Source organism: Panthera onca, chromosome A2, assembly GCF_046562875.1.
Source record: "Panthera onca isolate mPanOnc1 chromosome A2, mPanOnc1 haplotype 2, whole genome shotgun sequence".
NCBI lineage: Eukaryota > Metazoa > Chordata > Mammalia > Carnivora > Felidae > Panthera > Panthera onca.
In genome coordinates this window covers 13,123,982-13,149,109 of record NC_138340.1, presented here as the reverse complement: position 1 = coordinate 13,149,109, position 25,128 = coordinate 13,123,982, and the positions used below count along the sequence as shown (strand labels likewise).

The 25,128-nt window shown below is 50.7% G+C and overlaps 1 protein-coding gene across 5 annotated transcripts in view; it reads right to left on the bottom strand.

Annotated features, from left to right (window-relative positions):
- The window catches only part of SLC27A1 (solute carrier family 27 member 1), a 33,722-nt gene extending 11,527 nt beyond the window's left edge, over window positions 1-22,195 (bottom strand). Inside the window, exons 1-3 of one of the 5 annotated variants that reach the window (XM_081792033.1) lie at window positions 21,984-22,195; window positions 20,325-20,492; window positions 57-451 (exon numbers count right to left, since the gene is read on the bottom strand). In XM_081792033.1, the coding sequence (XP_081648159.1) occupies window positions 57-451; window positions 20,325-20,491 (562 nt within the window). In that variant the 5' untranslated portion in view covers window position 20,492; window positions 21,984-22,195. Of the gene's footprint in view, window positions 1-56; window positions 452-20,324; window positions 20,493-20,941; window positions 21,055-21,983 lie in introns of those variants that run through there. The other 4 variants (XM_081792027.1, XM_081792030.1, XM_081792028.1 and 1 more) reach the window with 4 other exon arrangements.
- Window positions 22,196-25,128: the final 2,933 nt, after the last annotated feature.

The following is a 25,128-nucleotide window of genomic DNA, read 5'->3' as shown; positions in this document are numbered from 1 at the left end:
CAGACCCCCCCCCCCCCCCCCCCCCCGCTCAGGATGCCAGCTGCGCCCGGCCTCACCTGCTGCCAGCTCCCCTCCGAAGATGAGGGCCTTGGCACCCGAGGTGCCCAGGCAGAAGGCCAGGGGCTCCCGCCGCAGGTTCACATTGAGCAGCGCGGCTTCCACGCCCGCCTTGGCCAGGCCCAGCCACAGCCCCACGAACTCGGGCCGGCCCTCCAGGAGGATGGCCACCACGTCACCTGGAGTGAAGCCCAGCCGGCAGAAGAGGTTGGCCACGGCATTGGAGTAGGCGTCCAGCTGCGCAAAGGTCCAGCACACGCCGCTGCCCGCGTCCACCAGCGCCAGGCGATCAGGCTGCCTCTGTGCCACCACCTGGAAGATCCGTGGGATGGTGTGGCGGGCACGCTGGTGCCGCCGCAGCTCCAGGCGCACGCGCATCAGCACAGAGAGGCCGCTGGGAGGGGGAAGGGAGGAGAGGCGTCACCGGGTGCCCCGCCCGGCCTCCAGGAGACCTCTCCAAGCCTCAATCTCCATCTGGAGAAAGCAGAGGGAAAGGGTCCCTGCACCTCCGAGGACGGCGAGGCTTCGATAAGGACGCTTTGGTTGCTGGGTCTCTCGGGGGACTGAGAGCGTGAGAAGGGCTGTTGACCAAGTACCGCAGACCGTCCTTGTTTCTCTCTCCTGGGACGTCCGGAGCCTCCTGCAGTCCCCACGAGCACCTGCAGCCTGGACTCCTCATGCCCCACCCACCCGAGCCTGGGGTCCTCGTCATCTCCTCCGGGAAGCCTTCCGGGGCTCGGCCCCTGCACTGCGCCCACTGCTTCCCCATCAAAGCGTAGAGTCCCCCAAACGGGGCCAGGCTGGGGCAGACACCGGCTGGGCTCAGGGAATGCTCTCTTGTTCACCTTGGGAGACCTCCCCATCCTCTGTGCTCCCCCACCAAAGCCCCTGTGCGGAGCCACTCGGTCATGGGTCTGTTCCCCCCCACCCCTGGGTCGTGAGCCCCCCGGGGAAGTCACATCTGCACCGGCCGCATGCCCGGTACGTACTAGGTCCATACACAGAGGCCGGACTGTGTTCGTGTCTCCCAACCTGGAACTCGAGGTAGCGGCCAACACAGAGGCAGATTCTTCCACTCACCTCCCAAATGATGAGCACCTATTGGGTGCCAGGTCCACGATGGGCGAGACAGACCCAGCGGTAACCCAGACCTAACCCTTCTCCCCCTCCATCTTCCTTCCGCTCCTTCTCCTTTTCCTACCCCTTGCTCACTCACTCCAGCCACAGGGCCCTTCTTGCTGTTTTCCTGAAGACATCACCTGGCATGCTCCCACCCCAGGGCCTTTGCATGGGCTATGCCCCCTGCCTGGACCAAGACAGATCAAGGCCCCACTCTCCTGGAGCGCAGTGAGCCTGCCACAAGCAATCCCACAGGACAGTCTTGGAGGGAGAGAGAGGCGTCTGGAGCTCCCGGGCCGGGCCTGAACCCCACCGCCCACGAGAGCAGCCAGCCTGAGCCTGGCAAGATCTTCGGTGAGAGGAGAGGCCGCCACACGTGAGCACGGTCTCAGGGCAAGGCCGCACTGAGAAGAGGCGCAGGCATAGGGACAGCGGTGAGGAGGCTGCTCCCCAACCGGTTCCCTCCGGGTGCCCGCCCTGTTACTCTCAGGGTGACGACAGCCTCCATGTAGATGAACACCCCTAATCGGAGAGCCCTGCTCATCGAAGCCCCTGTTCCCGCCGCAGGTTAACATCGAGCAGTGCGGCTTCCACGCCCGCCTTGGCCAGGCCCAGCCACAGCCCCGCGAACTCAGGCCGGCACTCAAGGAGGATGGCCACCACGTCACCAGGGGAGGTAACCAGGGGAAGCGACACCTGCATCTGATCAGGAGCCTGGCGCATAGTAGGTGCTCAGTAAACAGAGGTTGAAGGACTGCTTTCAAGCCCCTGACCCTGGAGCCCAGCATCCCGCCCCTCCCTGGCGACCAGTGCAGAGGCCCAGATTTCTTCAGGGCCCCAGACCTGAGCACCTACTTTGCACAGGCGAAGCTGATCGGGATCAGGTGTGAGAAGTCCGATCGGTGGAGGAAGGGGACGGGGGCTGGGGTGGCCAGGGATACTGATGGCAAAGGGGCAGGAGTCATCTTGTGGGGAGATGGGAACATTCTCCAGGACCTTTGCCCGTGCGGTTCCCACTGTTGAAACATTCTGCCCCAGAGCCCCCACCCCCACCCCCACCCCCATCAGGGTTCCTACACAGCCTTTACCTCTCAGCTCCAATGTCCCCCGCCTGGAGAGGTCTCCCAGCCCTGCCCAGCGTGGATCACTATATAGCTGTTTGAAAACACGCTTGCAAATTCTTTGACAGTCGTCCCTTCAAAAGGCAGGTCAGGTCCTATTTTCCCCACCCCTCAGGAGTGGGCAGACTCAGGGACTCGCTTCTAATGAAGAGAATGGGGCAATAGTCATGCTGTGTGATTTCCGAGACTGGGGCTCAGAGACAGCACCTCTCCTCCAGGCACGCAGATGTTCTCACACTCTTTCTGGACGCTGGACCTCGGAACCCAGCGCTGAGTTGTAAGGAAAGGAAGCCAAGACCACATGGAGAGGCCACGTATAGGGGTTCTAACAACATGTCTGAGTGAACAGAGCTTTGGGTAATTCTGGCCCCGGATCCTGAATCTTCCACCTGAGGCTCCAGACACAGCAGAGCAGATAAGATGGTGACATCTTGGCGACATCTGAATTCCTGACCCACAGAAGTCACAGGCAAGGATACTGATCATTGTCTTAAGCCTCTAGGTTCTGGGGTAATTTGTTACACAGCCATGGAACTGACGGGTAACTGATACACTCCCAGGCCCTGTTTCACTCCTTCGGAGCAGTCATCACAATCTAAACCCGTCATCTTCCTTTACCGATTTCCTGAACTTTTTGTTAATTTCTTTTTTTTTTTTTTTTAATTTTTTTTTTCAACGTTTTTAATTTATTTTTGGGACAGAGAGAGACAGAGCATGAACGGGGGAGGGGCAGAGAGAGAGGGAGACACAGAATCGGAAACAGGCTCCAGGCTCCGAGCCATCAGCCCAGAGCCTGACGCGGGGCTCGAACTCACGGACCGCGAGATCGTGACCTGGCTGAAGTCGGACGCTTAACCGACTGCGCCACCCAGGCGCCCCAAACTTTTTGTTAATTTCTACGAGAGCGAGCACCCAGTTTGTCTGTCTGTTGTGTCCAGGGATTCGGTTCCAGGACGAAGCACAGAACCTGGAACGTAAGGACGATGCTGATATATCCTGTGGGCGGACTCAAATGCAGCCCCGCCTCTTTTGCCTGCGCACAACTGTACTTGTTTGAAGAGCATCCCCCAAAATTCGTGTCCACCGGAAACCTCAGACCGTGACCTTCTTTGGAAGTAGGGTGTTTGCAGATGTAATTAAGGGAAGTCTGAGATGAGGTCATCCTGGCTCCCCAGTGGGACCTAAATCCAATGACAGGTGTCTTTTTTTTTTTTAATGCCTAAAAACAATTTTTTTTTTAATGTTTATTTACTTTTTGAGAGAGGCAGAGACAGAGCGTGAGTGGGGGAGGGGCAGAGAGAGAGGGAGAGGGAGAAACAGGATCCCATGCAGGCTCTAGGCTCTGAGCTATCAGCACAGAGCCCGAGATCGTGACCTGAGCTGAAGCCGGACGCTCAACCGACTGAGCCACCCAAGCACTCCTTGGTTCTTGCAGTTTGTGGGTTCAAGCCCCGTGGCTCCAGCTTCGAGCCTGGAGCCTGCTTCGGCTCCGGTGTCTTCCTCTCTCTCTGCCCCTCCCCTACTCACGCTCTCTCGCACCCTCTCTCTCTCCCTCAAAAAGCAAATAAATATTTTTTTAAATTTTAATAAATAAATAAATAAATAATAAAGTTTATTTATTTTGAGAGAGACAGAGACAGCGTGAGCAGGGGAGGGACAGAGGGAGGGAGAATCCCAAGCAGGCTCCATACTGTCAGCACAGAGCCCGACGTGGGGCTCAAACCCATGAAACTGTGAGATCGGGACCTGAGCCGAAACCAAGAGTTGGATGCTCAACCAACTGAGCCCCCCAGGCGCCCCCAGGTGTCTTTTTAAGAGAGAACACACAAACACAGGGGAGGAGACATGGGGAGACAGAGGCAGAGACTGGAGTGACCTGGCCACAAGTCGTGCGAGCCCTCAGAACCGCAGCCCAGAGGGAGGAAAAAGCGGCCTGGAGTTCATGGCCTTAGTTCAAATCCTGTTCCACCGCCTACCAGTGGGGCCTGCCCTCTCTGCAGGCCTCAGTTTCCTTACTTGGAATATCAGGAGACTGAATCCAACAACCTCCAAGGTGTTCTCCATCCAGCTCAACAAAGTGTCAGTCCTGCCACTGCCTTATTTACAAGCAGGAAGTGGGGCCCAGAGCAGCAATTCTCAGCCTATTGGGTGTGAAGTGTGTTAAGTGCCCAACCAAGAAGAAGGGCTGAACCAGAAGGGATCCATTGTTACTCTGCCCAGAGAGAAGCCCGCCTCTGGGCTTTGTAAGTATTCTTCTACCTAAGTGCTCTTCCTTTCCCCAGGTCATGGCAAGACTGGCCCCTCTCATCTGCCCACTTGTGCGGGGTGCCCTAACCACCCTGGTTCAAGGAGTCCCTCGCTATCCCCGCCTCGCCCCTATGTGTTCGATCCTTCTGGTCACTGTCTGATGTTTCATCATTTCCTTCTCGGTTATTCTTTTCCCTCACTAGGCTGTGGGCTCCAGAGGACGGGAGAAGTATCTGGCACGTTCACAGCAGGTCACAGTGAACATGGTGTCCCCCCAAGCCCAGATGGGGTGTGGCTCCCAGGAGGTCCTTGGGGATGGATGGAACAAATGACAGTGGCCAGAATCTGACCATCTCACCAGCCCGGCCTGGCCCCCACCAGCACACAACGGGACCCGTGCCCTAGTCAGCTCTTCGTGGTTTCCTGGGTCTGCTCTGGGCCAGGCCCCACTCCCTGCATAATGGGGTGAATGGTGGTCCTCAAAAGATAGACCCAATTCCTGGCCCCCAGAACATGTGGAAAAAGGGTCTTTGCAGGGTCTTTGCGCGGGATACTCCTCTGCTCAGTGTTCAAAGCCCTGGAAATCTGGCTCTGTCTTTTGACCCCCTTGGCTCCTTGAACTCCAACACTGCCCAGCCCATACACTTCCCTGCAACACATCAGCCCCTTTCCCACAATCCCTGCACCATGGGACATGGCAGTCCCATGTTCCCTTTCCTCTACCCAGAGAAGCTGTCACTGGCATGTGATGGCTGGAACCACAGCAGGCAGCATGAGAGTTTGAGGGTACCCGGCTGGAGATGCCAAGCCTTTGCAGCAAGTATGGCAGAGCATAAAGACCGAAGGAACCTGGGTCAATGACAACATGCTGCACTGGGAACTGACCAACCTCAAGCCATCTCGTGTCAAAACTCCACGTTACATGTGGTTGTAACTGTTCTTTACTGCCAATGCCACTCCTAGTTGAGATTCGCGCTACTCGCAGCCAAAAACCTCCTTTGAGAGTTTAGCTCCCTGGAGGGGCTGATCCACTCGTGCACCATACCTCCACGGAGCACCACCACGTGCTGGACATCACGACAGGGACAGGGACACCCAGGTGACTAAAGTAGGCGTGATCACTGTCCAAATGGGGTTTACAATCTAAGGAGGGGAAGGGAACTAATAACCGAGGAAAAAGCGAAGAAAACCGATGATAGTTTGTTTTTACTGTTTTGTTATTTATTTTTGAGAGAGAGAGCAGAGGGGAGGGGCAGAGAGAGAGGATCCCAAGCGGACTTCGCACTGTCAGCACAGAGCCCGACGCGGGGCTCAAACTCACGAACCGTGAGATTATGACCGAAGCGGAAATCAAGAGTGGACACTCAACCAACTGAGCCTCCCAAGTGCCCCAATCCAATGATAGTTTTATGCTAAGTTTCCTAAAAAGGAAACAAGATGATGTGATCAAAAGCTTTATCCACAGGAAGGGCGGGGGGGGGGGGGACCACTTTGAGGAAGCGACATTTGTGCTACATTTTAAAGAATGGGAAGGAGGGGCGCCTGGATGACTCATTCAGTTGGGCCTCTTGGTTTTGGCTCAGGGCATGATCTCCCGGTTCGTGGGTTCTAGCCCCGTGTCAGGCTCTGCGCTGACGTCGCGAAGACTGCTTGGGATTCTCTCTCTCTGCCCTTCCCCTGTGTGCTCTCTCTTTCAAAATAAATAAATAAACTTTAAACAATTAAAAAATGATAAAAAATAAAGAACGGGAAGGAGCCAGCAGCGGGTAAAGCGCGGCCGGTAGGGGGAAAGCATTCCAGGTGGAGGGTACCGTGAGTGCAAAGGCCTGGAGGTGGGAAGGACAAGGCCAGCAGGCTAGAGAGGAGTGAGCAAAGCAGAGAGTGGGAGGAGACTGCACGGCAACAGGACTTTCTCCATGGTTCTGGATCGTTCCACTAATTAGAAGATTGATCTTGGCAGGTTAAAGTCACCTGGGGGAAATGATACTGTTATTCATTTGTAGCTTCCAATGAGCAGAAGACAGAAAAGAGCCCAAACGATCTGTAGTATAGGAGGGGTTCGATGCCCAACGGCTGATCCTTACAACGGAAGGCTGTGGGGCCCCGACGCAGGTAGATGAGGAAGGAGCCACAAGGTGAGAAAAGTCACGGGTGATTTCACGCAAAGGCAGCAGGCAGGTCAAACACCCAGACACTGACTGATCATTGAATTTCCCTGTTTCCCCCCAAAATAGCCAGTAAAGGGATTTTTTTCTTTTCATTAATTTTTTGAGAGAGAGAGAGAGGGCACAAGTGAGCGAGGGACAGAGAGAGAGGGAGAGTCCCATGAGGGGTAGAGAGAGGGGGAGACAAGGGGAGAGAGAGGGAGAGAGAAGGGGGGCTCAAACTCAAACCGTGAGATCATGACCTGAGCCAAAGTCAGATGCCTAACCGACTGAGCCAACCGGGTGCCCCAGTCAAGGGATTTTTTAAAAGTGTGAACACAAAGACTAGGAAAATGGGAAAGGCAGGGGTCCTTGGAGGTGGGAGAAAGCCGAATCCTGGACTCTAGCGCGAAATGGGTAGAAATCTGTCTGGGAAGCAAGCCCCTACATAAAATCAGTCACAGGGATGTAAGGTACAACAGGGGGACTGTAGTCAATAAGACAGATCTTCCTGGACTTACAGTGGGGTTACACCCCAAAAAACGCAACGTAAGTTGAAAATACCATAAGTCAAAAATGCATTTAATACATCTAACCCAATAAACATTATAGCTGAGCCTGGCCTACCTTAAACGTGCTCAAAACACTTACATTAGCTCACAGTTGGGCAAAATAATCGAACACAAAGCCTATTTTCTCAAAAAATATTTTTTCTGACGTTATTTATTTTTGAAGGAGAGAGATACACAGAGGGAGGGAGGGGCAGAGGGAGAGAGGGAGGCACAGAATCCGAAGCAGGCTCCAGGCTCCGAGCTGACGGTACAGAGCCTGACACGGGGCTCGAACTCTCGAACCGCGAGATCATGACCTGAGCCAAAGTTGGACGCTTACCCAACTGAACCACCCAGGAGCCCCTACAAAGCCTATTTAATAAAGTGTTGAATATCTCACATAATTAACTGAATACCATACTGAAAGTGAAAAACAGAAGGGCTGAATGGGTACAGAATGCCTGTACGGGTCGTTTACCCTCATGATCGTGCGGCTGACTGGGAGCGGCGGCTCACTGCTGGTGGCCAGGATCAGGACAGAGTCTCACACTGCCTGTCAGGGAGTCTGGGAAAAAGATCCAAATTCCACATTCAACGTACAGCTTCTACCGAATGCACATCACGTTTGCATCATCGTTAAGTCAAAAAATTCTAAGTCAAACCACTGGAAGCCAGGGAGTGTCTGTACCGTATTCCATGATGAGCCCCCAACCTTCGTCTCCTCTGCATGGTTTCCCGCAAAGCACCCTTGGCCGGGTGACCCCATCATGAAGCTCGCAGTTGAAAAGACACCCCCCCCCCCCATATGCCCATGCCGAGAGCTTCTAACCAGATTTACAACTAAGGATTATCGGACCCCTGGGGATTTCCTCTACTAGGGATGACGGAAACTAAAGGAAACGAAGGGGCGCCTGAGTGGCTCAGTTGGTTGAGCGATTGATTTTGGCTCAGGCCATGATCCCGTGGTTCATGGGTTCGAGCCCCACGTCGGGCTCTGTGCTGACAGCTCAGAGCCTGGAGCCTGCTTCGGATTCTGTGTCTCCCTCCTCTCTCTGCCCCTCCCCTGCTTGTGCTCCGTCTCTCTCTCTCTCGAAAATAAATAAATAAATGTTAAAAAGATTTCAAAAAAATAAACAAAAAAGAAAATTTTTGAGGAAATAGAGATTGTGCAAAGAGAAAACAAAACTAATAAAGTCAATGATATTCTGGGAGATGTAAGAAAACATGCATGCATGAAACAAGAATGAGATGCTATTTAAAAGCTTTCAGAAAAAAAAAAAAAAAATAAAATAAAAGGGGCGCCTGGGTGGCGCAGTCGGTTAAGCGTCCGACTTCAGCCAGGTCACGATCTCGCGGTCCGTGAGTTCGAGCCCCGCGTCAGGCTCTGGGCTGATGGCTCAGAGCCTGGAGCCTGTTTCCGATTCTGTGTCTCCCTCTCTCTCTGCCCCTCCCCCGTTCATGCTCTGTCTCTCTCTGTCCCAAAAATAAATAAACGTTGAAAAAAAAAAAAAAAAAAAAAAAAAAAAAAATAAAAGCTTTCAGGGGCGCCTGGGTGGCTCAGTCGGTTAAGCGTCCGACTTCGGCTCAGGTCATGATCTCGCGGTCCGTGAGTTCGAGCCCCGCGTCGGGCTCTGTGCTGACAGCTCAGAGCCTGGAGCCTATTTCAGATTCTGTGTCTCCCCTCTCTCTACCCGTCCCCTGTTCACTCTCTGTGTCTCTCTGTCTCTCAATAATAAATAAACATTAAAAAAAAATATTAAAAAAAAAAAAAAGCTTTAGGGAATGAAAAAAAAAATCCTGGAAAATTGCAATGTGAGGGCACCACAGAATGCACAGCACACAGAGTAAACCCTAAGGGAAAAAAAGAGCTTTAGTTAATAAAAACGTATCAAAAGGTTTCTATAGTTTTCAGGGTATACATTTTTCATCTCTTTGCTCAGGTTTATTCCTAGGTATTTTATGGGTTTTGGTGCAATTGTAAAGGGGATCAGTTCCTTGATTTCTCTTTCTGCTGCTTCCTTATTGGTGTCTAGAAATGTAACGGATTTCTGTGCACTGATTTATATCCTGTGACTTTGCAAATTCATGTGTCAGTTCTAGCAGTGTTTTGGTGGAGTCTTTGGGTTTTCCCCATAGAGTACTCCTTGCTGATTTGGATACATTTTATTTCTTTGTGTTGTCTGACTGCTGAAGCTAGGGCTTCCAACACTATGTTGAACAACACTGGGGAGAGTGGACCCCCTTGTCGTGTTCCTGACCTTAGGCGGAAAGCTCTCAGTTTTTTGCCATCGAGCATGACATTAGCTGTGAGTCTTTCATATATGGCCTTTAATAATCTTGAGGTATGATCCTTCTATCCCTACTTTCTTGAGGGTGTTTTATCAAGAAAGGATGCTGTATTTTGTCAAATGCTTTCTCTGCATCTATAGAGAGGATCATATGGTTCTTATCTTCTCTTTTACTAATGTAATGTATCATATTGATTGATTTGCAGATATTGAAACCACCCTTGCAGCCCAGGAATAAATCCCACTTGATCATGGTGAATAATTCTTTCAATGTATTTTTGGATCCGGTTGGCTAGTATCTTGTTGAGAATACACTGAAAACTATAGAAAGCTTACAAAAGAAATTGAAGAATTCACGGAAAAACATTCCATGCTCGTGGATTGTAACAACAAATATTGTTAAAATGTCAATACAATCCAAAGCATATGCAATGCAAACCCTATCACAATAACACCAACATTCTTCACAGAGCTAGAGTAAACAACCCTAAAATTTGTATGGAGCCAGAAAGACTCTGAATAGCCAAAACAATCCTGAAGAAGAAAATCAAGGCTGGAGGCATCACAATTCAGGACTTCAAGCTGTATTACAAAGCTGTAATCATCAAGACAGTATGGTCCTGGCACAAAAACAGACACCTAGATCAATGGAATAGAACAGAGAACCCAGAAATGGACCCACAAACGTATGGCCAACTAATCTTTGACGAAGCAGGACAGAATATCCAATGGAAAAAAGACAGTCTCTTCAGCAAATGGTGTTGGGGAAAAAGACAGCAACATGCGGAACAATGAACCTGGACCACTTTTTTTACACCATACACAAAAATAAACTCAAAATGGATGAAAGACTAAACATAAGATAGGAAACTATCAAAATCCTAGAGGCGAAAGCAGGCAAAAACCTCTTTGACCTCGGCCGCAGCAACTTCTTACTTGACATGTCTCCAGAGGCAAGGGAACCAAAAGCAAAAATGAGCTATTGGGCCCTCATTAAGATAAAAAGCCTCGGGGCTCCTGGGTGGCCCAGTCGGTTGAGCGTCCGACTTCAGCTCAGGTCACCATCTCACGGTTTGTGAGTTCAAGCCCCGCGTCAGGCTCTGGGCTGATGGCTCAGAGCCTGGAGCCTGCTTCCGATTCTGTGTCTCCCTCTCTCTCTGCCCCTCCCCCATTCATGCTCTGTCTCTCTCTGTCTCAAAAATAAATAAACATTAAAAAAATTAAAAAAAAAAAAAGATAAAAAGCCTCTGCACAGCGAAGGAAACAATCAGCAAAACTAAAAGGCAACAGACAGAATGGGAGAAGATCTTTGCAAAAGACATTATCAGATAAAGGGTTAGTGTCCAAAATCTACAAAGAATTTATCAAACTCAACACCCAAAAAACAAATAACCCAGTGAAGAAATGGGCAAAAGACATGAATAGACACTTTTCCAAAGAAGACACCAGATGGCTGGCTAACAGACGCATGAAAAAATGTTCAACATCACCCATCATCAGGGAAATACAAATCAAAACCACAATGAGATACCACCTCACACCTGTCAGAATGGCTCACATTAACAACTCAGGCAAAAACAGGTGTTGGTGAGGATACAGAGAAAGAGGAATGCAAACTGGTGCAGCCACTCTGGAAAACAGTATGGAGGTTCCTCAAAAAATTACAAATAGAACTATCCTATGACCCAGCAATTGCACTACTAGATATTTATCCAAAGGATACAGGAGTGCAGATTCAAAGGGGCACATGCACCCCAATGTTTATAGCAGCACTATTCACAATAGCCAAATCATGGAAAGAGCCCAAATGTCCATCAACTGATGAATAGATAAAGAAGATGTGGGGGGTATGTGTGTGTGTATGTGTGTGTGTGTGTGTGTGTGTATATATATATATATATATATATATATATATATATATGTAAATACATATATGTTTATATGTGTACATATATATACGTACATATATAAACATATATATATAAACATACGTAATATGTTTTTATATATATAAATATATACACATCTTTATATATGTAAATATATACAAATATGTATGTATATATATATATACATATACACATATGGAATATTACTTGGTGATCAAAAAGAATGAAATCTTGCCATTTGCAATAACGTGGATGGAACTAGAGTGTATTATGCTAAGCGAAATAAGTCAGCCAGAGAAAGACAAATATCATATGATGTCACTCATATGTGGAATTTAAGATACAAAACAGCTGAACATCAGAAAATGGAAGCAAAAATAATACAAAAACAGAGAGGGAGACAAACAATAAGAGAACAAACTGAGGGTTGTTGGTGGGGTGGTGGGTGAGGGGATTGGCTAAATGGACGAGGGGTGGGGCGCCTGCGTGGCTCAGTCGGTTAAGCGTCCGACTTCAGCTCAGGTCAGGATCTCACGGTCGGTGAGTTCAAGCCCCGCGTCAGGCTCTGGGCTGATGGCTCAGAGCCTGGAGCCTGCTTCCGATTCTGTGTCTTCCTCTCTCTCTGCCCCTCCCGCATTCATGCTCTGTCTCTCTCTGTCTCAAAAATAAATAAACGTTAAAAAAAAATTTTTTTTAAGTAAATAAATAAATGGACGAGGGGCATTAAGGAGGACACTTGATAAGATGTACACTGGGTGTTATATGTAAGTGATGAATCACTGAATTCTATTCCTGAAACCATTATTACACTGTATATTAACTAACTTGGATTTAAATTTTAAAAAATAAATAAGGAAAAATAAAAATGTATCAATATTGGTTCATCAATTGTAACAGGTATACTACACTAACACAAGATCTTTTTTTTTTCTTAACGTTTATTTATTTTTGAGACAGAGAGAGACAGAGCATGAGCGGGGGAGGGTCAGAGAGAGGGAGACACAGAATCTGAAACAGGCTCCAGGCTCTGAGCTGTCAGCACAGAGCCAGACGCGGGGCTCGAACTCACAGACCTCGAGATCATCACCTGAGCCGAAGTCGGCCACTTAACCGACTGAGCCACCCAGGCGCCCCACACAAGATCTTAATAATAGGGAAACTGTGGGGAATGGGAAGGGGATATATGGGAACTCTACGTACTCTGTGATCAATTTTTCTGTAAACTTAAAACTGATAATAAAAAAATGAAGTCTATAAAAAATTAAAAATAAAGTCTATGAATTTAAACAAATAATGATCATAATAAAAAATTTTAAACTTGTAGGCATAAGTCAAATATTAACAGAAAGATTAGAAGGTGTATTTGAAGAACTATCATAGAAAGTAGGATAAAAAGATGGAGATGGCAAATTAAAAAAAAAAAAAAAAAAAAAGAAAGAAAGAAAAGAAAATTAGAGAACCAGCCCAGAATATCCAACATAATATTTATTCAACAAATAATTATCAAGCCAAATGCTGTTCCAGGTACTAAATAACAGGTGTTCCAAGAAGAACAAAAGAAATAAAGGTGAGTAAATCATCAGTACCATTTAAGAAAACTTCCTTGCCATGAAGCTAAACAACAGACCATACAATGGATGGAAATAGCTCACCATCTTGAAAAGATCCCACAAACTTCCAGAAAGAAAAACAGATCACTATAAAAGATCAGGAATTAGGAGAGTTTCAGACTTCTCAACAATAATTATGTGAGAAGAAATGCCTTCAATACTGAAGGAAAATTATTTCCAACCTAGAAGTTTAAACCGAGACCATCAATCAAATGTGAGGGTGTTAATAAAAATGTTTTCATACATAAAGGGTCTCAAAAAATTAACTTCTCAACCACATATCTCCCAAAGCTAATAAGAAGGTGCTCCAACAAATCAAAGGAGTAAACCAAAGAAGAAAACCACCAGGGACCCAGGAAACAGTGCATGTAACCCAAGACAGACGTAATGCCAATCCTTAGGAAAGTGGCTAGAATCAAGATTGGAATGACAGCTATTCACCAGGTGCAAAGAGTCAGTAGCCCAGCCTGGACAAATTGGAGGCTAGAAGAGAGACTTCTCCAAAAAAGGGGAAACTGAAAGCCCATCTTACGCTATAAAAGTCATGAGAGAAGACAGGCACAACTGTCATTTGGTCTTGAAGTATAGATGAATGCAAAGAAAACTAACAAATACAAAGGCAAGTAATAACCCCCCCCCCCAAAACACATAAAGGTTGTTAAGAAATAAAAAATGATCATAGTATACTAGTGGCTCAACTAAGAACACTGTTACCATCAAAACAATGTAAATATTGATTACTTACCTGGCCAAATTATGAGTCAATCCTCATTACTCACAGATTTCTTAACTGCAAATTTGCCTGCTCACTAAAATTTATTTGTATCCCCAAAAATCAATATTCATATTTCTTTCACAACCATTTGAGGACGCACACAGAGTGGAAAAAACAACAACAACAACAAAAACAACGTGCTGCCAGTGTGCACATTCCCAGGTTAGTTCAACAAGACAGCACTCTGCCTTTTTGTTTCAGCTCATATTGTAAATAAGCATCCTTTTGGAAGTCTATTCAGTGCCACATTTTTTTTTTTTTTTTTTTTGCATTTTTGTCCTTTCTTTGGTGATTTTGAAGCTTAAAATGGCTCCCAGGAATAATGCTAAAGCGCTATCTAGTGTTCCTAAGTGCAAGAAGGCTGAGATGTGCCTTACTTAGATAAGTTTTGCTCAGGCATGAGTTATAATGCTGTTGGCCATCAGTTCACTGGTAATGAATCAGGAATATACATATATATATGTGTATATATACATATGTATATATATATATGTGTATATATATATATATATATATACACACATATATATATATCTCTTTTTAATGTTTGTTTATTTTTGAGAGAGAGACAGAGTGCGAGTGGGGGAGGGGCAGAGAAAGAGGGAAACACAGAATCTGAAGCAGGCTGCAGACTCCGAGCTGTCAGCACAGAGCCCGATGTGGGGCTCAAACCTGTGAACCGCGAGATAGGGACCTGAGTCGAAGTCGGTCACTTAACCAACTGAGCCACCGAAGAGACCCAAGAATATATATATATGTATTTTTTTAATGTTTTACTTATTTTTGAGAGAGAGAGAGAGAGAGAGATGTAGAGTGTGAGTGGGGGAGGGGCAGAGAGAGACAGACACACACAGAATCTGAAGCAGGTTCCAGGCTCTGAGCTGTCAGCACAGAGCCCGACGCGGGGCTCGAACCCACAAACTGTGAGATCATGACCTGAGCCGAAGTCGGCCGCTCAACCGACTGAGCCACCCTGGCGCCCCAAGAATATATATTTTTAAAAAAGGAATATAGGGGTGCCTGACTGGCTCAGTCAGTAGCACATGTGACTCTTGATCTCAGGATCATGAGTTCAAGCCCCATGTTGGGCCCAGAGCTTACTTCAAAGCAAACAAAAAGAGATGGGCATTGAGGAGAGCACTTACTGGGATCAGCACTAGATCTTGTATGGAAGCCACTAAATTACATTAAAAAAATAAAAAATAAATAAATAAAAAGAACCTATAAAATGAGGTGTCTTTAAATAGAATAAACATAAAACAAGATCATGTATTGATTGGTTGATAAAAATGTCGTGACAGGAGGTTTGCAGAAACCTAACCCAGTATTTCCTCTAGGAACGATAGCTCAGTATTTGTTGATTCAATGTTTGCAGTGGCTTTATGAGGTAGAGGGCTGAGAATCTTTCATCTGGAAGCTTGCATGACTTTCATAAAAGTAAAAATTACAAGTAAAAATGGAAAGAAAGTGCCAGTTAAGAAATATGACAGAGAATGTGCGGCCACCTGTGCGCACGGACGGCAGGAAGGTCTGTGCAGATTCTGTAACTATATCTTGGGAAAGAGACAGAAGACACCCTCCCTGGTCAGATCCTGATATCCCACCCGTTCGGTAATAAGTAGACTAGCTGAGGTCAGCAGCCTCGGCATTTATTGCGCACCTACTATGTGCCGGGTGCTGTGCGAACTTTATGGCCACCCTCTGAAGCAGAGTCCTAAAATTCCCATGTGACAGATGACGGGATGAGGCGGGTGCTCAGAGAGGTGCATTAACATGCCCGAGGTCACACAGCAAGTCAGGGCAGAAGCCCAGAACCAGGACCCCCGCCAGGGTCTCTCTGCTCCTCCTGAGGCCAAAAAAGCATTAATAAAGCATTCGCCACATGTGCCCATGCTGCACACAAGAGGTGTTCAATTCATGCTTCTTGAGGGAGAGACATTACATAAGGACTATTTTTACAGATAAAGGAACTGGGACTCAGAGGGCAACTTTCCATGGGCCAGCAAGGGGCAGAGCTGAGGTCCACCCTGGCTCTGGCCATCAAGCTCCCAACCATCCGCTTACACAGCCACCAAGCCCCCCCCGCCCCCCACCAGCCGACAGCAACCAGCACCAACGCATCTGAGTACCGACCGGGTACCCAGCTCTCCTCTAAGAGCTTCCCGTGAGTGAACTTGACAGAGCACCCCAAGAACCCCAGAAGCTGGTATTATTTTTATAGCCATGGGGAAAGGACCTTCAGCAAGGCTGGGAACCACAGGAAGCAGCCCCTGCAAGGAGGGCCCTCCCCCCACCCCGTCCACCGGTGATACTGCAAGAAACAGGAATTGAGGCTATAGCCGGTCACGATCAGGTTACATGAGCATTCGGGAAGGGCCCAGCTCTCACCGCCTGTCCCGTCCTGCCCTCGCCCCCATCCTTTCCGGAGTACACCCACGTGGGCAGACAGGAGACTCCAGTGCTCAGCTCCAGCCACATGCCTGGGCTGCCCCGGCCTGGCAGCAGCCCAAGCCACCCCCACCCTGGGGACAAAGAAGCCACTGTGCGCCTCTGGGCCCTTCCTGAATGAGACTTCTTCTCATCCTTCTGTTCCTTCTGCCCCCTCATGTTTTCACCCTGAGCTCCAGGACACCCGGGCAGAAAGAAACCAACAAGAATAAATGTGATCAGATTTCACGCCGCGAATACAGGATACAGAACGAGGTGGGAGAGCTGGAGTCGGGTGCTTACACGTTTTCTGAACCCTGGGTCGAAAGGCAGCTCCCCCACCACAGCACAGGGGTTAAGAACATGAACTCCAGTGCCCTGCCCTCCTTGCCTGTGCATTCCCGGGTAAGGGACCTCGTCTCTCCGTGCCTGTAAATGGGGTTAGTAGGCATCCCTTTTTTTTTTTTTTTTAAGGTTGTATTTATTTATTTTGAGACAGTGAGAGAATGTGAGCAGGAGAGGGGCAGAGGGACAGAGACAGAGAATCCCCAGCAGGATCCGCACTGTCAGCACACAGCCCAGACATGGGGCTCAAACCCATGAACCATGAGATCACGACCTGAGCGGAGATCAAGAGTCGGACATTTAGGGGCACCTGGGTGGCTCAGTCAGTTGAACATCTGGCTCTTGGTTTGGGTTCAGGTCATGATCTCACCGTTTCGTGGGTTTGGGCACCACCCTGGGCTCCATGCTGACGGTGCGAAACCTGCTGGGGATTCTCTGTCTCTCGTCTCTCTCTCTCTGCCCCTCCCCGACTCATGCTATCTCTGTCCCTCTCAAAATCAATCAATAAATTAAAAAAAAAAAAAAAAAAGAGTTGGACACTTAACCGACTGAGCCACCCAGGCACCCCGTTTTTTAAGTTAATTATCTATTTTTGAGAGAGAGAGAAAGAAAGAGCGCGAAGGTGGGAGGGGCAGAGGGGGAGGTGGAGAGAGAGAATACCAAGCAGGCTCTAAGTTATCAATACAGAGCCCGACGTGGGGCTCGATCCCACGAACTGCGAGATCATGACCTGAGCAGAAACCAAGAGTCGGAAACTCAACCTTCTGAGCCACCCAGGCGCCCTTCCTTCTTTATAGGACTGTGAGAACACAAGGCCTGGTCCACGGAAAGGGCCACACAAGCTGTGTTAGTTAGCTATTGCTGTGTGACAAATTGCCTCCAAAATTACCAGCTGGAAACATTTATTATCACACATTTTCTGAAGGTCAGGAAGCCAGGAATAGCTTAGCTGTGTGGTTCGAGTGTCTTATGAGGCTGCAATCAAGGTATTGGCTGGCGCTGAGGTCATCTCAAGGTTTCACTGGGAGAGAGCCTACTTCCAAGTTCAGTCACGTGGGCCTCTCCCCAGGACTGCCTTGCATAACAGCAGCCAGCTTTTTCCAGAGGGAATGATCTGAGAGAGCACCACAGTCATGCACATTATAAACCTCGGAGGTAACAGCCCATTTCTTTTGCTGTATTCTGTTCATTAGAAGCAAGTCTCTCAGTGGGGCGCCTGGGTGGCGCAGTCGGTTAAGCGTCCGACTTCGGCCAGGTCACGATCTCGCGGTCCGTGAGTTCGAGCCCCGCGTCGGGCTCTGGGCTGATGGCTTGGAGCCTGGAGCCTGTTTCCGATTCTGTGTCTCCCTCTCTCTCTGCCCCTCCCCTGTTCATGCTCTGTCTCTCTCTGTCCCAAAATAAATAAAAAACGTTGAAAAAAAAAATTTTAAAAATAAAAAATAAAAAAAAAGAAGCAAGTCTCTCAGATCCAGCCCGCTCTCAAAGCAGGGGGGATCATCGGAGAATGTGAAGACCAGGAAGTTGGGCCATCTCGGAGGCTGCCTCCGAGTAGACCCAGCTCCTGCCTCATCCCCAGGGGGGACAGCCGGGCACAGACACTCTGGCTCAATGAGGCAGAGCTGGGGCCTGTGCGAGCCCAAGGGGGTAGGGAAAGGCGTGCCAGCCAGCAAACATATCTTGTGCTCCTGCGATGTGCCACCCCATGTGGAGGCCAGGGCCACAGTGACACTAAGACCAACACAGCCTCCATTGTGTCCCCACAGGGCCCGCCGTCTATTGGGGGGAAAGAGACTCAAGAATGAAAAGGCAATAAACCAGACACACGAGATCATTACAAACGATGAATGTCGCTAGCGATTACAAGTCAAGCTTTAGAGCCACACTGCCTGGGTTCAAATCCTGTCCCCACTACTCCCCCCGACCTGGGCGAGCGACCAAACCTTGCTGTGCCTCAGTTGGCTCGTCCGTAAGGTGGGGACAAGAGAGTACCCACACCATAGGGTTGTTGGGAGGGCTTCAAGAAGTCATGTTTAGCATGGTGCCTGGCATGGAGCGGGCACTCAGCAAATATTGGCCATCCTGCCAAGGAGCAACAAGGTTGGAGAGTGTACAGAGACGCAGGGTCAGGAGAGGGCTCTCTAAGATGACATTTAAGCTATGGCATGATGACAATAAATAAATAGCAAGGAAGAGTGATCCAGGCAGAGGGTGCAGCACGTACAAAGGCCCTGGGGCCGAGCATGTTTAGGAACAGCAAGGCCAGTGTAGCTGGAAGAGTGACAAAGGAAAGGAGAAGACGTTGTGGACACAGTCAGGAACCTCAGGTGGTGTCGATTCTAAGGGCAACAAGGAACCGTGGGAAGGTGTTGAGTAGGAAAATTCTGCAAAGGGTCCCGAGGGAGGCAACATCATAAGGCATCACCAGGCAAGAGGCGGTCCAGCGTGTGCCAGGCAGAGGGAACATCCTGAGCCTGACAAGGCAAGTTGATATGAGGGCCAGATGACACGATAGAGGTGGGGAGTGGCGAGTGGGCAGATCCCAGGATAGGTCACAGTGTCCAGCTGGAGGGTGAGTCTTTTTCCTGCAGAGGATGGGGGTCGTGGAGGGTAGGCGAACAGAGTGCATGCTCAGATGTGCATGTCAGAAAGACCAAGGCAGAGGCAGGGACCAGCGCATGGAGAGGAAAGGATGGGTGCTGGAAGGTTCAGAACCAGTCAACTGGCAGTGGAACTTTCCCCAGCTGCACACCATCCCTGCTGCTCACAGAGCCTGTTTCTTCACCCTTAATGGGTCAGTCCCCCCACCTCCCTGAAAGGATCAGCCTCGCAGCCACAGCAGGTGCTCGGGTATTCCCATGTGGGGACTGTTACCAAGATTTGCTCGGATGGGAATCCCCCACGACACCTATTCCCCCCCACCCAGGAAGACCCCCCCCCAACAGCTTCTTCAAGCAAGCCCCTCAGAGACACCCCAGAGACCTTCTTCCAGGGATACCTGCCTAGGACACCAAAATCCCCTCGGGTGAGATCACAGTCTCCAGAGATTCCCCAAACAAGTCTTGAAATACACATCAACCTCTCCACAAACCCCGAACCCCCCAAATCCTGCACAGACTCCAAACTCTCAAAGAGCGCTCCTGCCACAGAGAAACCGGTAAATTGTCCTGTGGAGACACACACCCTTCAGGAACCCTAAAAGTCCCTTACAGGTACCCCAAAAGGCCCCTTCATCCATCACACCCGAGAAAGCCCTAAGTAAACCCAAAGTGTCTTGGCAGCCCCCAGAGACCACTGGGTCACCACTGTGGGACCCTAGGGACCTACCAGAATCCCTGAAGAGCCCCGAGAGGCCTGTCACAGTCACCAAGTCTCCACAGAGACCCCCAAATACCCAGGGCCTCCCAATCAGCCTCAGCTCTCTGGAACCCCAACCAGCTTCCCCAAAGATCTCCAAGTTACCTTCCAGTCCCCTGAAGTCTCCAGAGCAGCCCCTAGAAGCCTGAAACCTACTCATCTCCCTCCAGAGACCCTCAAACTGTCCCCTGCAGCTCCCCTCAGTGACCCCCTACCCGGCACTCTTTCAGGTCCCGGCCCCGCCCCTAACCCCGCCCTCACCTAAGCCTCGCCCCCAGTATCCAAAACCCCTCTCCCCAAGCCCTCAGGACCCCCCCAACGCCGCCGCTGCAACCTCCACCTCTGACCACCCCCAGGACGCGCAGCCGGCGGGGGACCAGGCCCCGAATGCACTCACAAGAGGTCCCGCCTCGCGGTCTTGCAGACGATACGCAGGAAACGCCAGCCGCCGCCGCCCACGTACACGCCGAGCGCCGCCGCTGTGCTCCAGGTCCACGGAAGCCCCAGCAGCCACAGCAGCACCAGCGAGACCACGGAAGCCGAACCTGCACCCGGAGCCCGCATCCTGGGGAGGCGGAGAGCGCTGAGGCCGCGGGCCTCTGGGGCCCCGCCCCACAGCCAACCGGGCCCCGCCCCCCGGCCCCGGCTCCGCCTCTTCGGGGAGCCCAGGCCACCGCCTTCGGGTTGGGCCCCGCCCTCCTGCCTAGAATTGGCCGTGTTCCGGACAGGCTCCGCCCCTGGATCAGGGCCCCGCCCCCATCCCATGTTGGATACAGGCTTCCTGGTTCCTAACCCTCCTCAGGCTTCTTTGCCAATCATTATTACAGGCCACGCCCTCAGACGCAGCTCTTCCCCTCCGTCAGTCACTATCAAGCCCTGCCCCACTTCTTGACCTAGAGGCTGGACTCTGAACCCAAGCTCCACCCTCACGACCTGGCTCCAAGCAAGGGCTCCACCTCTTCCCTACCACGGACCCAGTCCCTTCCCCGTAACTTGACCAGCTCTTCCCCATGCCTTGACCTAGCCGTTGTCTTCAGTTACAGGATCTTCCCCGTTCCCAAGCCTGTCCAGCCAACAGATCCTGAGCTTTCCCCCGAAGTCGCGCTTCTACCCTTCCTCCGCCACCCATTGGCCCCGCCCCCAGTTAACGATCTGGTCCCGCCCACAAATGTATATCACGCCCATTCCACGCTAGGCCCCTCCCCTAGCCCCGGGCTTCGCCCGCCCCCTATCCCAGGCACAGGTTCCACCCCGGGCCACTGGCTCCTCCCTCGAGCTTTACCCCAATCGTCACCCTCCGGGCCCCACACTGGCCCACCTAGCGCCCTAGGCCCCTCCCCACCTGCCAGCCCAGGCCCGCCCTAAGGCCCTCTTCCGACTTGTCAAGCGCCGGAGCTCCTCAGCCCCTTAGCCAAGGCCCGCCTCTTTCCGGAGGCCACGACCATAGAGAGAGGCCCCGGGCCAGAGAGACGACGGCCAACGAGACCCCGGGGCTAGAACGGCCCAGAGACGGCCGCAGCTGTCTTCAAGACAACCAAACTGCCCTCCCTCCGCCCGCCCCCGCGCGGCGTTTAGAAAGCACGTGCTCCCGCAGCCTAGGGGCGTGGCTTCGGGTTGAGCTTTAGATGGCACACGGATTCCTACCCCCGGGCACCAGAAAATCCCAGTTCACACTCAGGGCCTGTGTGTACTGGATTCTTGCCCCAGTTTGTCCTACATCCAAGCACCATAGCCTCTTGGGTCTTAAATACACATTCCGGGGACCCGAAGAGTCCTAAACTCACAGCCTAGGACCCTCAGAAGGTTCTAAACTCCATCTGTCTTAATGATCCATTTCAAGGACCCAACTAATCCCAAACCTATATCGCAAAATCTCGTCAGTTAAATCTCTTTAACACCCCAAGAGCCCAGGGAGGGCAAAATCCACACACCAGGGTCCCCACACCCTCCCGTACCCAGGGTCCTAAATGCCCACCCAGAGACCCAAAAGCCCTCCTCCTGATCAGGCACGGGCTAGCGCCCGCCTGACTGCCCACCACCCTGGTCCCTGGCTGACCTGGAGCGGCTCACAGACCCTCAGTCTTGGCCGGTTCCCCGTGGGTTCCCAGAAGCTCAGGCGGGGACGATGAGGCCAAGACAGAGAACTCCAAACCTAGCCCGAGAAGGTGGGTCCTCCAGACCCTCTGTTTCTGCAGACTCCTGGGCCCTGCTCTGCCTGCGCTATGCCCATGTAGGCCACTGCCTCGGATCCCTCCCTCCAAGCTCCCCCTCCTCTGCCCCCCTGCCCACCCCACGCCTGCTTGTTTTCTGCCTTGGCTTTGGCCGACCTTCCCAGCGCTCTCCTTGGGAGGCGGCCAGGGCCGGCTTCCAGCGCCATTTGGAGGACAGGGCTGGGCAGGCTCCCACCCCTCCCACGTGCTACCATTGGTGCCTGCGGCTGCCCAGGGTGGGTGGAATGGGGGGCAAGGAGGCAGATCGGGAGGACAGGCCCAGAGCCAGCCACTGGTCTGCTACTTCCTTGGGCAGGGATCAGCAGTCAGCAGTGACCGGTAACTACAGCTGCACTCTTATCCTGCCAGGTAGCACTATTGTGATCACCCCATTTTACAGGCCAAGAAACTGAGGACTGGAGCTGTCACACTAGCTACAGTTGGGAGTCATTCATTCACTCACAAACGTGGGCTGGAGGCTTGCGCTTCCTCCTCTCCCTCTTCTTCCCCTTTTCTCCTTCCTCAAACTTCTCCTCCCCCTCCTTCCTTCCACCCAGATTCCTTCATTATTCCCCACTTCCTCCCTCTCACTCCTCTTCATCTCCCTCTTCAGGTTTCTTCCTCCCCTCCCCCTTTCCTCCACTTTCCCCCTTCTTTGCTCCTCCCCCGCCCCACTTCCTTCCCTTTCTCTTCTGTTCTATCCCTCTCCTCCCTGCCCCTCCTCTTACCTCCTCCCCTGCCCTCCCGGCTTCCCTCCTCCCCCCTCCTCTTCCTCTTTCTTCCTCTCCCTGTTCCTCCTCTTCTCCATCTTACGGAGTTTACTGAGACCTGACTAAATAGTGCCCCAGACAAGCAATCTCTCCCAAGTGTGCCCACAGCTCCTGGAGATACTCTTATGGGTCCTCAGGCTGAAATCCCCAAATCCAAAAGGCTCTGGAAACCCAACTTTTTTCTTCAGGCCAGAACTGCCAGAACTCCAGATGTAGGTGTAGGCAAATAGGGCGAGAGGTTCCCAAAAAAAGAAAGACAAGGCTTTGGGATGCCTGGGTGGTTCAGTCGGATGAGCGTCCGACTTTGGCTCAGGTCATGATCTCAGAGTCTGTGAGTTCAAGCCCCGCATCACGCTCTGTGCTGACAGCTCGGAGCCTGGAGCCTGTTTCGGATTCTGTGTCTCCCTCTCTCTCTGCCTCTCCCCTGCTCATGCTCTGTCTCTCTCTGTCTTAAAAATAAATAAAGATATTAAGAAAAAGAAAGACAAGCCGTAACTTTCTTAACATAAGAGAAGTCATTTTAGGTCCCCAGCCACTTTGACGTCCTGGGATCTGTTAAAATCACAAGACCTCCATAGTTAACGATTTTAAAGGAACAAAAGGAATTAAAAACAAACAGCCACTACCCGGCCAGGGGAGAACCTCACCACATCAGAGACAATACATTGGTGGTAAAAAAAAAAAAAACTCCCTCTGCTGTTTCAGAGGGAAAGATGGACCCACCACACTCTTGAATCTTTGCAGGGTTTAAACCCCTGGAACACTCAAACATTGATGACTTTTGCCCCACTTCTCTACAGCGCTCTCCTTTGCCAAGCCCCTTCATGAATATGTATGTACCCTTAGTTTCAAACTTCCCCAATTTTGTTGTCTGGGGGAGGGCGGGGACAGTGCTTTGGGAGAAGCACTCAGTGGTCTCCCTACTTGTTGCAAATAAAACCCTTCCTTTCCCCACTCTTGGCTTGGTTGTCTTTCAGCTGGACACCCACCAGGAGGAGAACCCAGTTTCCGGTTACAGAGGGACCACCTCCCCCTGTGCTGACCCAGTCTGCTGTCACTGCTTTCAGTGGTCAATTATTCCTTTGTATCCCTGTTTATCCCTTATGTATCCCTTTGCTTAAGGGCTGTCCCGAGAGCCCCAGGGGCATCACGTAACATACAGCAGCTTTCACCCTCAATTATCTTCTTAAGCTACCAAAAACTCCCAGTTCTGAAATACAACTGTCGCCTGGTTTTCCAGATGAAGCCCTGTCTTACCTCCATTTCACAGAAATGGAAACTGAGGCCTGGAGCCGGGGACAGACTCAGGTTCTACCCCTCTCCAGCTGGTGGCCTTGGACTGGTCACCTCTCCCTCCCCTCTGTACCTTGGTTGCCCTTGGGTGATAATGCCCGCCTCCTGGAACGCCGTGCATCAAATATTTCTTGATCACCACTGCGCCACGGCTGACTAGGGGTTTCACATCTGCGGAATGAATGGGCCAGGCACATGCTGGGTGTAGGGGCACAGCCAACCGTGCATCTCCCTCCCTGGGGTGCAGGCCACAGCGAAGGGAGTTCTTAGAACTTTCCAGAAGGAGAGAAATGAAGCATCCATTGAAAGTAAAATACTGAAAGATCATGGCTTGGGGGTTTCATTATAAACAGACCATGAGCACCGCGTGGGAGTGAACAATTTCTCTCCGCCAAATTCGTGTGCCCACCACAAGTAGGGTATTAGTTTCTTGCGGCTGCCATAACAAAGTATCACAAAGTGTTAAACCAGGTGGCTTAAAACAACAGAAATTTATTCTCTCACAGTTCTGGAGGCCAGAAGTCCGAAATCAAAATGTCAACAGCCACACTCCCTCTGGAAATTCTAGGGGAGGATCCATGCATTCCTCAGCTGTGGCCACGTCCCTCTGCCTCTGTCTTCACATGGCCTTCTCCCCGTGTGTCTCCTCTTCTGTCTCTTACAAAGACACTTGCCATTGGATTTAAGACCTCCCTCCATAATCCAAGATGATCTCATCTTGAGATCTCATCTTAATTACATCCACGAAGACCCTTTCTCCAAATAAGGTCACGGTCACAGGTTCCGGGGTTAGGACTCGGACGGATCTCTCTGGGGGCCACCACTCAACCCACTACAACAGAATAAAGGGTTAGAGCAGTAGTTCTCGGGGCACCTGGGTGGCTCGGTCGGTTAAGCGTCTGACTCCGGCTCAGGTCATGATTTCGCA